Source organism: Blennius ocellaris (assembly GCF_963422515.1).
Source record: "Blennius ocellaris genome assembly, chromosome: 2".
In the NCBI taxonomy this organism is placed as follows: Eukaryota; Metazoa; Chordata; class Actinopteri; order Blenniiformes; family Blenniidae; genus Blennius; species Blennius ocellaris.
Window position 1 is genome coordinate 21,460,544 of NC_137651.1, and position 12,147 is coordinate 21,472,690.

The 12,147-nt window shown below is 43.4% G+C and overlaps 1 protein-coding gene across 1 annotated transcript in view; it reads left to right on the plus strand.

The window, feature by feature from the left end:
- Window positions 1-12,147, plus strand: part of LOC308141310 (eukaryotic translation initiation factor 4 gamma 1-like) — a 43,680-nt gene that overhangs the window by 9,807 nt on the left and 21,726 nt on the right. The window contains exons 2-8 of the mRNA XM_080511406.1: window positions 332-390; window positions 532-653; window positions 848-934; window positions 1,848-1,880; window positions 3,002-3,190; window positions 4,166-4,271; window positions 10,435-10,574. Coding sequence (XP_080367532.1) covers window positions 579-653; window positions 848-934; window positions 1,848-1,880; window positions 3,002-3,190; window positions 4,166-4,271; window positions 10,435-10,574 — 630 coding nt within the window. The 5' untranslated portion in view covers window positions 332-390; window positions 532-578. The remainder of the gene's footprint in view (window positions 1-331; window positions 391-531; window positions 654-847; window positions 935-1,847; window positions 1,881-3,001; window positions 3,191-4,165; window positions 4,272-10,434; window positions 10,575-12,147) is intronic.

Here is a 12,147-nt window from a genome sequence, read left to right on the forward strand (position 1 = left end):
AAAGCTGCTGTTTGTCCAAATTCATAAATCACTGATCAGGACCCCTTTGGAAACATCTAACTTACTGTCTCCCACTTCTTTGTTAAATGTCTCCCAGTCAAATAGCTTGTAAAATTCAAAATCCTGCTGGAAACGTTCAAACCTTTCTTGATCTCGCCAAGCCATTAAACACATACAGTGTCTACATGCTGAGTGCGTGTTGCCTGCCAAACATAGTTCTAATTGGTTCAGAAACAGGTTGTCTCGCATGCCGTGAATGACTGGAAAATGTGCCACAAGCCATTGCACGTTCATGGTTAATAAGAAATGGCTGTCTGTTTCTCTCCTCCAGGAAATAAAAAACCCCTCCCTCGGTGTAACTACACTTTGGACATAAAAAGATTTCCGAAGGTAAGTGTGAAGACGTCCGTCCGATATCCTATTTAAGCCTGATTGTTTAGCTGTTCGTTTAAGAAAACACCTCTGTTATAACCTACTGTACATTGTTGCTCAGTAAGTTCCAATTGACAGTGACCCCTTTGTCCTCCACAGATCCGTGCACACGTCCACGCCCGCCTCCCCATGCAGAACCCCATGAAATGAATGAAGCACCACAGCCTATAACGGGACTCCCCACCACCCCCCACCCTGCCCCCTCCCCGGGCCTCTCGCAGGTAACCAGCCACTCACACACAACCCCCCCCACCCCCCCCCCCCCCCCCAAAAAGGAAATGCACAATATAAAACAGCATTTTGCCAGTATTTTAGAGACACCCCCCCCCCCACGGGCTGAGCCTTATGTAAATATTTTGTGGAGTCCTCAGGTCCTGTTTTTCCCACTGTTGTCCCTGCTCGCAATCTCTTGCAGGCCTCGTTCGCCCCCGGGCAGCCCCCTTCGGTTGTGTTTGCAACCCCACAGCCTCCACAAATGAACCCAACACAACAGCCCCGGCAGGTAGGTCCACCCGCTGCGCTCTGCACCAATTACTGCTTTCACGTGTCACAGTCACTGTTTCGCAATGCTTACTTGACGTGATGCAGATCTTTGTTTCATATTTAAACCTTCTCTTTGAGGATCGCAGCTAATCAGCATGGAAATTTAAAGTATTCTCGTAAATTATTAAGAAGAAAAAACTCTCACTGGTACCGAGGTTTTCCAAATGTTCCTGTGTGGCTTTCTGACATCACATTATCCTGAAACAGTCTGAACATTTCTTATAATGCCTGCTTGCCTGTTTGCTTACTTCTCCCCAGTTCTGCACCTTTTTTTTAAACTGTCAATGTGGCCTTTGGACCCGACATGCTCACTTGGCTCCCATCTGCATGACTTTTTTAATTATTATCTGCAGAGAAACTGTTTTTTATAGATTACAGTTAGTAGTCATGTCTTTAAAATGTCGTGGAGACATTTGATCGGGTACTGAAATCAAAACAGAACCAGGTATTTGGGAAAGTACCAAGTGCACTTAATTTAACTGTTACTGCTGATTAAGCATTGATTTGGTTATTTGAGGGAAGATGCTCTATTATCTTTGATTTTCTTTAAAGTAATGAAGTATTAGCAACTGGCAGCATTCAACTCTTAGGCCCCGTTCACACACGTCAGCGATGCTTGGAGCCACTGAAAACACACCTCTTTGAAAATGGGTCCCAAGGTGGAACTTTTTGAAAATGCTGAAACTCTGTATCCATGTAAACAGACCACATGGATAATAACAAGAAAGGCAGCCTCCATTTACAGAGAATGACTGTTTGGTCTCGGCACTTGTAAAGGTGCAGAACTGAACGAGGCTTTTGGTAGGAAGTGAAGCACGGACGTCCAGCACTCGTCTTGATAACTTCTGTCTTGTCTGCCTCTCCTCCTCCAGTTTGCCCCAGGGCCCCGACCTATACACCAACAGGTACTAACACCAACTAACCTGAGCTGGGGAGGGGAAGGGTGGGCTTACTGAAATACCAGTTTGGACAAATTCTGAAGTTTGCCTCCTGTCCCAGGTCCTTGAGTCCAAGGACCTCAGAGGTTCCTTTCTATCAATCTTTGGGGCATTTTCACTGCTTCAATGGTCTCAATGTGTCTGACATGATCAGGCCCCTTCGCTCATTCACTGAGTGTACATCAGTACGTCATTTGACATGTGATGCTTTTTTACTAGATGCTGTTACATTTTGGAGAAATTTGCTCGCTTGTCAGGGGAACAAAATGTAGATTTTTTTTGGGGGGGTGGGGTTAATAGAGGGCAATCTGTTTTGTACAGCTCATTTTATTGGTAATGATTGAATGATGCTTTGATATTTTTAAATTGGCATTGGTTCAGGAACAAGGAGACCTTTTGCCATTTTGCCTGTTTTCTGCATGCTGCTTGTTAAACCACTGCTTGGCCCAAAGCACAATTTCTGTGTGCTTTGCTCTACTGATTGTGGTGCTTTGTCCCCCCCCCCCCAACACATCCTCCTCCACCCTCTTCCTTGCCTCCACTTGATGTGTGTCTGTGTGTGATCTCTGTGTTTGTGCTGCTGAAGGGAAGCTTCAGGTCGTTGCAGGTAACTTAATTTTCTCTTTCTTACATTTTTACGACCTGTTACCTTGTGTTTTGTATGTCTTTTTTAATCCTCCACGACTGACACTCTCTTGAGGAGTTCCTACGTCTGTGTGTTAATATTTGGCAGCTTCGTGCTTTGTTGGCTTGGTGTCATTTTGCCGGCTATGGCAGTTAGCTCCCAGGCCAGCAGGAGAATGTCAATGAGGAGACTGTGAATGAAGGAGCATTAGCTGCTTTATCTCTGCTGGCAGGCAGGGCCGATATGTTTCCAGTTGGAGTCCAGCCATAGATCCGAGGACAGACTAGACCTAGCTGCTAGAATGGACAAGCTAGATATACCTGGTCCAAGATTCGAAATCATGCACAGGCATTTTGTTTATGTCAGAGATTTAAGAAAGGTAACTGATCATTTCCTTGCTTCCCTTTTGTTTTGTCCTTTTAAACCCTTTTGTCTTTTCCCTCTTTGACTTCCTTCCTCGCAGCCATACTACAACCGGGCCAGCCTGCCTCCCAGCAGCGGGCCACGGGGTGTCCCACCCAGCAGCGGCCCCCGGCCGGTGACATCCACCCACGTCTACCAGGCAGGCCCTGGATCTCAAATGGTGATGATCCCCCAACAGTTGCCCTTCGCCAGCTCACCACAGGGACCCGCCTACTTCATCCCGGGACAGGTAAGAGTTTTGGGGTGACTTTGCTTCAAAAAGCGTACACAAATTACATTACTTGAATAAGTGCCTCTGTTGCTCTTCGTACCACTACTTCCTACTGCTCTATATAGCCACAAAACCACATTGAGCTTCTTTAAGAAAGGATTTTAATTCAGAAGGCTTTAGAGTTAAATCAAGGATGTCAAAGACGTTTAAGTTCAGTTGCCACATACGGTCCAATTTCATCTCGAGTGGGCTGGACAGGTACAATAGTGTCATCATAACTATTTGCAATTTTTCTTTGTTGCACAGAGAATAGGTGATGAAGATGTCTTGCCAAACTTTTACTATATACATTTTCTCTCCTGTGGAAAATCTTTGTTCAGGTCTGTTTGTATTTGAAATGGCAAACATATCTGGTGGCTTTTGATGGGCTGGTTAAATTGGGACAGGCTGTCGCACTGTGACTGATGTCATAGGGTTTTAAATTTCTTCGAAGGAGGCAGCCTGTGACTTAAGACCCCGTTTACATGCTTATGTCACTTTTTGGGGGCCCATTTACGACAGTGCTTGGAGTCATTGTACACACATTTTTCAGAAAGCCGCTCCCAAGGTGAAACTATTTGAAAACGCTCCGTCTTCATGGAAATGGGGAAAATTTAATTTTTTAAAATGCTGCTGCACCACGGCTGTAGTAAATAGTTCTTCTGTACATGTGCAATAACATTAATGGACGTCTCTCGAGTATCATGACTCCCAGTCCATGTTCTCCTGGGACTTGGTAGTTTTATAGATGAGAATCACCTGTAATAGCAATGCAACTTCTTATCATATGACTGTGAAGTCACCATTGTTAATGTTTATATGTATGTAAACTTATATATATATATATATATATATATATATGTATATATATAAGTGTGTTGCTCACCATCTCTTCTTTTTTTCACCCTCCTCATCTAATCTAATGCCATTTGTCCCTTTCCTTTGCGTCCTCAGTACCGCTCGCCACCGACCTATGTGGCCACACCGCAGCAATACCCTGTTCCGGCAGGAACCCCGGGCTTCTACCCAGGCACCAGCCCCGCTGAATATGGTACTTACGGTAAGAGGCTCTACCTGGGGCCTCATTTGCGCCGCACGCACGCACGCACGCACGCACGCACGCACGCACGCACGCACGCACGCACGCACGCACGCACGCACGCACGCACGCACGCACACACACACACACACACACACACACACACACACACACACACACACACACACACACACACACACACACACACACACACAATGAGGGGCTTTGACCCCAGCACAGGAGGAAGTAATTGCCCGGTGGTCTGCTGACTACCACCAGTCGAGTCAGTGTTGTTTTAACAGGAAAGAAAACATGATACTATGACAGCTATACAGTGTTGCCCACTACAATTTTGAAGGCTGCTTCTTATGTTTCTGACAGATTAACAAAGACTTTGCATGTCTTGTGCTACAATCCACTGGTTGTTTACGTATGAATGGTGTTGACAGAGTGCAAAGGTCCCATCTACACAGTGTGGTATCTGAGATTGACAAGCCCACAAACAAGAGTTTGATTCATATAATGACAACAAAATGTCAGCCACTCAGTGGAGGTGGAGTACATCGCAGACATTTTTCTGCCCTCACTCGCTGTTCTGCATTTCTTCAGTTTTGCCATTTTTGATGACCAGCTGAAACATTTTCCTTCGATTGGTCTCAATTTGGCCTGGGTGTGGCTGCAGATTGGAAAATGTTGGAAGCTGCTGGCTGCCTGTCAAAGCAGGTTCAACTGATACAAACACATTGCATATCACCATTCTGTATTCAGTTGTGTGAAAGTGGGACTCTGACCCATCCCCTCTGGCACTTCCCTTGCATATTGTGGGCTCCTTCTTTGTCTGGAGTGAATTACCAACCAGCCACACAAAGTGTTCCCATCCAACCTCTTGGCTCCTGAAAACAGCACTGCAGACTGAGGCTGAGGCTCATCCCATGTGCTCTCACTCCCTCTACTGGCGGCTGAGTGTTGGTGCAGCTGAGGTTGCAGTACTGTCCTGAAACAAACTCGTTGACCCCCCCCCCCCTATTCTCCAGGCATTTCAGCTATGTGTAGTCTTTGTTGGACCGGTGCTCATGAGCAGCAGAGTGCGGATGCCTGACCAGACCCGTGAAAGCTTGATTTGTCTACGTTCATACCAAATCGTTCTGTGTAAAAAAAAAATCATGTTTTCAGTCTTTGTTTTTTCACTGCATGTACAGATGTTTTTCGCTTCAGCTGACTTCAAAATGTGAATTCTCTTTTATCCAAACTCACTTGTTTCGTCACGCTGTATATATAAGCGTGTGTAAGTCACATGCTTCACACCGTTTTACATTAGCACTTTACCTCCAGAAGGCAACATGTGAAAAAGACAACAGACACATTAACACACACTGTGTTTACAGTGGTTTGTATTGCATTGCTCAGCTGATACTCATACTTTTGAATTAGCTGCAGTGTAATGGCAAGAAATGCAAAATTATTATCCATTTGCATATCTTTATAGGTTTATGTACTTCCTCATGCTCGCAGAAAAGCAGGAGTGGAAACATATATTCTTTTCTACCACGTACAAAAATACTTGTTGAGAAGAAGCTGCGAGAACTTCCCAACCAGGGCTGAGAGAAGATAAAGACGAACCCCCCCCCTCTCAGCCCTGAAAGAGAGCACAAGTTTCTCTTGTGCAGAATCTGTCTAGAACTTGAATTCAAAGGCATCACTGAGAAACACAGGCTATCACCTAAAAACCATTCCCTCTCATATATACTGTGATAGACAGTCCAGTGGATTTACTCGGCAATAGCTGTAAGCATGCTCATATATCAACTCTGAAAGGAAACTATTAGCTTGAAGTGAGTCATTATCAATCACTGAACTAGAACATTACAATAATATTCAATTAAATCTTCTATTAAAGACAAACTGATAACATTAAAAATATGTGAACAATCTGCAGATGAGAAAAGAGGCTGGCATTAGCTGTGTGTGTGTGTGCGCGCGCGTGTGTGCGCGCGTGTGTGTGCGTGCGTGTGTGTGTGTGTGTGTTTGTGTGATTTATTGCAGCATTATTGTTAGAAATTAGTTGATTCTGAAAGTTAAAAGCAACAATCCAGCCACCAAAGCAAATGCAAAAAATTTCAAAGAAAATATTGTGAAGAAACATAACACTGAGTACCAAGCTGAGATATCATCTGTTGATGAAGTAGCATTGATAACTCAGTGAAAATGATTTAACTCCCCCAAACCACATGCCTACATTTATTGATTCGACGTGTATTTGTATTTTATCTCAGATCTTAAGTAAATGGCATAATTGAAAAGTATTCAGTAATAATTTGTCCCCTTATATAAATTACCCTTTTTGCTGTAATACATCAGTCTGAGGATAATTTTCCAAACCCCTTTGATATATAAAGATATTTTACATTTAAACAGAAACTGTAGTGGTGCTTTGCAATATGCCTGTCTTTTAATGTGGGATGAATATTTTCACGTGTGTAACATCTGGTTGTACAAACGTACGTTGTAGCAGCTTGCACTGCTTTGTGAGCGTCTCTGCGGAGAAATCTATCGCATGGCATGTTGTGACATCAAATGGAACATGACCTTAAATCAGCAGCAAGGCGATGGTAAGATGGCGCATTTCAAACTCGTGAATGTGTCCCTCACTTTGAAATCTGTTTACTGTCCTGTGCTTCCTGTAAAGTTGTAGTAAGAGCATTTGAACGATCCCAGAATATCATATGGTTACCCCCACCCCCCCACCAATGCCCCAAGTGGTACAGTCTCTCTGACCACTCAGTCCTTTTCTAGCAGTCAGGTAAAAGGACATGTGTGTACAGGCACTATTTTTAAGCTCCCCTCCCACCAAGAGCGGTCTGCACAACTCTCCAAACCTCACACACACAAATCCAGCAGCAGCCCCCCTTTTGTCGTGAGGTCTGATGTCTTCTCCTGCACAGATCAGATAACTCCACCATGGTGGAGAGGTGGGAGGGGAGGCTTCAGCCCAGACGGTGGAGCCAGGGAGGGGAGGGGGTGAGGGGGTGAGGGGGGAGGGAAAGCAAGGAGGGAGGAATCAGGAAGGTCAAAGGGAGGAGCGAAAGCAGGGACGCTGTAGGAGGGAGGGCCGAGCGTTGAAAAGAAATCTTTCTGAGAGGACACCTGTAGAGAGGACAGCAACGAGCCAGAAAGGGGGCTCGGAGAGAAAACCCCCTCTCCCTTCATTTTCCACTTTTCCCAGAAGCGTTCAGCATGGGGAACCGTGGGTCTCAGGAGCAGCAGGTCCCTGAGGGTAGGTGTCGCCTCCTCTCCCCTCCCCATCAACAAACTCTTCCACTTTGGGACTTGGATATCGAGCCTCTTTATTTGCTGTCTGGACTCTTTCCAAGAAAGTCTCATTCCTCCTCCTGACTTTCTTAGTTTTTTTAGAATGCTCCACTTCGCCTTTCTCTCTTCCTGGTGCCGTCTTCCCTCCCTTTCCCCCTTAGCCTGTCGGTCCGTGCGGGCTTTTTATGACTATATTTAGGCTGCGCTGCTCCTGGTCAACAATGCAGACTCAGTAATGTGAGTTAGAGAGAGAGAGAGAGAGGGAGAGTGCAGGAGAGAGACGCCACTGTGCTGAAAGAGGGGCCTCCCCCCCCCCCCCCCCCCCATGAGGTACATCTGGTTCTGAACTGTAGCTCAAGCCAGTTACAAAGCCAGGTAACTGGAAATGAATACCTCGTGTCATGTTGGCATTATTGACTGGGCAGTCTGAAAGCGCCTGTTTGTTTTAGTGCATACTGGGGTTTTTTTTTTAGGGGGGGAGCAGTCCTATTGACATCTGAAGGTCATGAATGCACAAAGCGAGAAACGAGCAATTACCAGACAGCATACAGAAACTTTTTACTGATAGAGAGTGGGGGGGGGGTATAACTACAGGAGGAATCTGGACTTCAGAACCAAGAGTGTTCAAACAATATTGAGGAGGATGAGCACTTCAGTCAGTGGAGGGAGGATTTGGAACAAACTCGGCCAAGACCTGAAACAATGTACAAGCATGAAACTTAAAAAAATAAAAAATGCTCACGCTTAAAATATTAACCGAATACAGGGATGAAGCACTGGGAGGAAACTACAGGGTGCCTCTCGAACTGTAAACAGGATTATACACGAGTGATTGTTGGCATATATATATATATATATATATATATATATATATATATATATATATATATATATATATATATATATATATATATATATATATATATATATATATATATATATATGCACACTTGACATTTTGTGTTTGCACGTGTGTATATTGTATGCGTGTCTTCTATATTAGATAACATTCTTACTGTTATTTACATATATAATACTAACTATTCTTAATACAAAAAGATAATTATAAAATACAACTTGATAAGTTTACTTGATAGGACTTGATAAGTTTACTTCTTCCTACCATGTTAATCAGATATATGAAGTGTGTGTGCGTTGATAAGTATGTGTGGGTATACTTCAACATAGATTATATTTTTTATTAGCTATAGTTTAATTTATTATCAAATGCTGTATATATTTTTGGATATGCATATGTGTGGGTGTGTGTATATGGGGATATTGGTTATGTATGTATGTAATTGCACAAAATGTTCGAAATGTGACATGCCTGAAATAAATGAAAAATTTAATGAATGTCCTCAGCCTCAGGAGATCCCCCCAGGAGGGTCTGCTGGGCTGTGTCACGGTCTGAAGGCCGGCCAGAGGGCCCCTCCAGCTGCTTTGATTAACTCACTGATGCGTTTTGAAATGCTTGGATAAGGATTTTTTTTTTTACTGCTGCATTCCTAAAAACAAGTGAAATTTTCAGTTAGCTATTAACTGGCAGCTTTAAACACTTAACCTTTTGAACTTAATAACAGATCCTTCACTTGGCTTGTCACTACTGTCAACTGATCTGAAATTGAAATGGACTTTCTAATACTCCCATCTTCTGTTCAGCCTGGTCTGACTTGTGGAATCGCCTCCAGGGGCATGTGTCCACCCTGAACAGTTCGCTCACAAGTAGTGCTTTAATTACCAAAGTGTGAGGAATTCAGTGTGTGATTATATATTATTACATTGATCAGTGTCTTTGAGCGAGAGGAACATCAGTACGATTTGTGCTGTTTCCCAGCATGCTACCATTAAGCTCTTCCGTTGTGTCTATTACAGTGAGGCCTCATGCAGTTCTGATCGATTTTGAGGAACAATTTGAAAGTAATAGAGTTTACACACATTTTGTGTGTTTTGGGGGTCCATTTACACAACCACAGTGCTCAGAGCCACTGAAAATGTTAATTTAGAAAGTGCTCCGTCTCCATGGAAACAGGGAAATGCAGTTTCCAATTTCTGCTCCTGCGCATCACGGCCATGTAAACGGGGCCTCGTTGTGCAGTGTGGCCTCTTTACTATTAACTTCAGAGTAATTTTCAGAGCAAAGTTTCATTTGAACTACACTTGGAGTGACACATGTGATAGCCCAACTATATCTAAAACCATCAACGAGAGAATAACATAGCTTATAGGAAACGCTTTATCGGAAACATTTTATGTTTTCCACTCTGATCCACGTATACGATATCTAGAATATGTTTACAGATCTACCAGAAAGCAGAAAAGTACTGCTTTGTGTCTCTGTACTTGTCATTACTGGGGCCCACAGGGCTTCTGCAGGCCGACCCTGCGCCACAGGCAAGATTCGCCAACGTGTCACATATTTGCAACACGAGATTCTCGGTACAGTCAAAACTGTTAAAGTAATCTTTGATAAATGCTCCAAAGCACAAACTCTGTGTATATTTTTTAAAGAGTTCCATAGCTTTTAAATCCTGCCATAAGATGATTAACATGAGCATGGTGATATTCTTTAATGTTATTGAGTTGACTGGATTAACAAAGTATTTGAACTAAATGAAGCCATGGCGATGTAGAACAAGATCCTTATTGAGCTCACATACAGCGTCACATCTGATGATTTGACATAACTGACCTTTTAGAAAATTAACCGTGCACCCACCAATTCTAATATGCGACCATAGGCTGTACTCTCCAGTTGGGAGGCATGTGTGTACATTCTGAATACGTCAGGCCGGTAGTATCTCTGTAATTGACGACCAGGGGGATTAGGCATGTACGTGGTGTTTTACATTCTTCTCTCCGTTTCTATCCACAGCAGGGGCTTACTACCCCGCACAACCTCAGTTCACCCCGTCGGTGCAGGCGGCGCCCGTCATCATGAACCCCGCACCTCAACAGCAGCAAGCACCACCTCAGCCCCCGCAGCACATCCGCACCAAACGGGAGCGCAAACAGGTGCAGTCTGCAGCCTTCGCCACAAAACATGGCACCCCGAGTGCAAAGAAATTAAGTCTGATGAACCAAACGGGAAAGATTTGAAAGAAATGTTTCGAAAGGAGTTTTTTAACTCTGATTCTGGAATATAACAGCATGGTATTCCTTTCTATCGATGCTGTCTACGTTTATTACAACTGTTTTTCCATTTGCAAACAAGCGCTTGTGAGATGAAGAGAATGATCTTGATGATTTTACAAACAAGGACGTTGAAATGTTTGAGCTGTTCTTTGATCTTTCATTGCAATTCAGCATTTACTTCTAATCTCGACTCATCTATGAGGATCAAAGTAAGTTCATATAGATTATGTATCTTCCAAAGCAGTTTTTTTTCTTCCCATTGTAGGGGCCAGGATCCATTTTCAACTTTTCAGAAGCGCTGCTTCTGCGCGTGCACATGCTTCTTCTCTTCTGCACATGCAAGTAGATGGACAATAACAATGGCGGTCTGCAGAATGTCATGACTCACAGTCCATATTCCGATCAAATTTGGTTTTCTATCCATGCGACTATCTCTATACTCACCGTTGTTCGTGTTCATAACGAGTTGTTCTCTGCACACACGTGTGGTTTCAGTGTTCTTATTTAATTTCTTATCTAAAGCTGTATTCAGTCCAACAGTACCTACAACCTTCAGTAACTAGAACCTCTAGTTCCAGGTACTTCTTTTCAAGTAACTATGTTCTTTCTTTCTTGTGCCAATTGTTGCCTGTGTCTTCACCATGGCCTGGAGTCTGAGGGGTATTATAACAATCTGATGACATAGTGGAAACCAATGAATGTAAATACACCACACTTCTAATCCAGGAGGGTAATAAACAACATTCAAATCCAACGATAAAAACTCTTTAAAAGCGATGGAGATGTTGGCATGTTCATTTGACAAACTGTAAACGCACAATGAAATACAGCTTGTGCTTTGAGCTGTTTTATTAAAAAAAAAAAAATACTGCAAGGACACAAACTCCTGCAACAAGCTGGATTCAAAATGCCAGGAATGTGGTATCCAATCAGAGATGAGCTGCAGTGCAGATCTCACCCTCAAAGTTTTTGAAACTTTCAGAAGTAATGTCCCATGATCAAGGGTTGTTTTTTCATGTACGTAGACATTAGCCCAGAACAAAATTTTTGTCCTTGGTTACAGCTGTATGGTATTGTACTAATCAGTTGCCTGGCCTTTAGAAGAAAAAAAAAAAAAGGCGAATAAACTGCCAAAGCAGTGTTTGAAGACCGATCTCCAGTTTTGGATTGCGTGCATGCTTCGTGTGTCTGCGCTGACGTCGGGTCATCACAGTCCGTTTTGAACACAACAACAGCCGCCAAGGTGACGACACTAGTGTCAAATCAGTCATCCGATGCTGTGCGCTGGCAGAAGTCTCGCATCTAAGTTGGGAACGTTTATCAAAAAATCTTAAAAAAACAACAACAAAAAAACATCCAGGGACATCCAGCAGTGCTTGCTTGGTGATGGTGAAAGTTACTGCTTACCAAGGACAAAATTCAGGCTCAAGGCTGCTGTGAACACATGAGACTG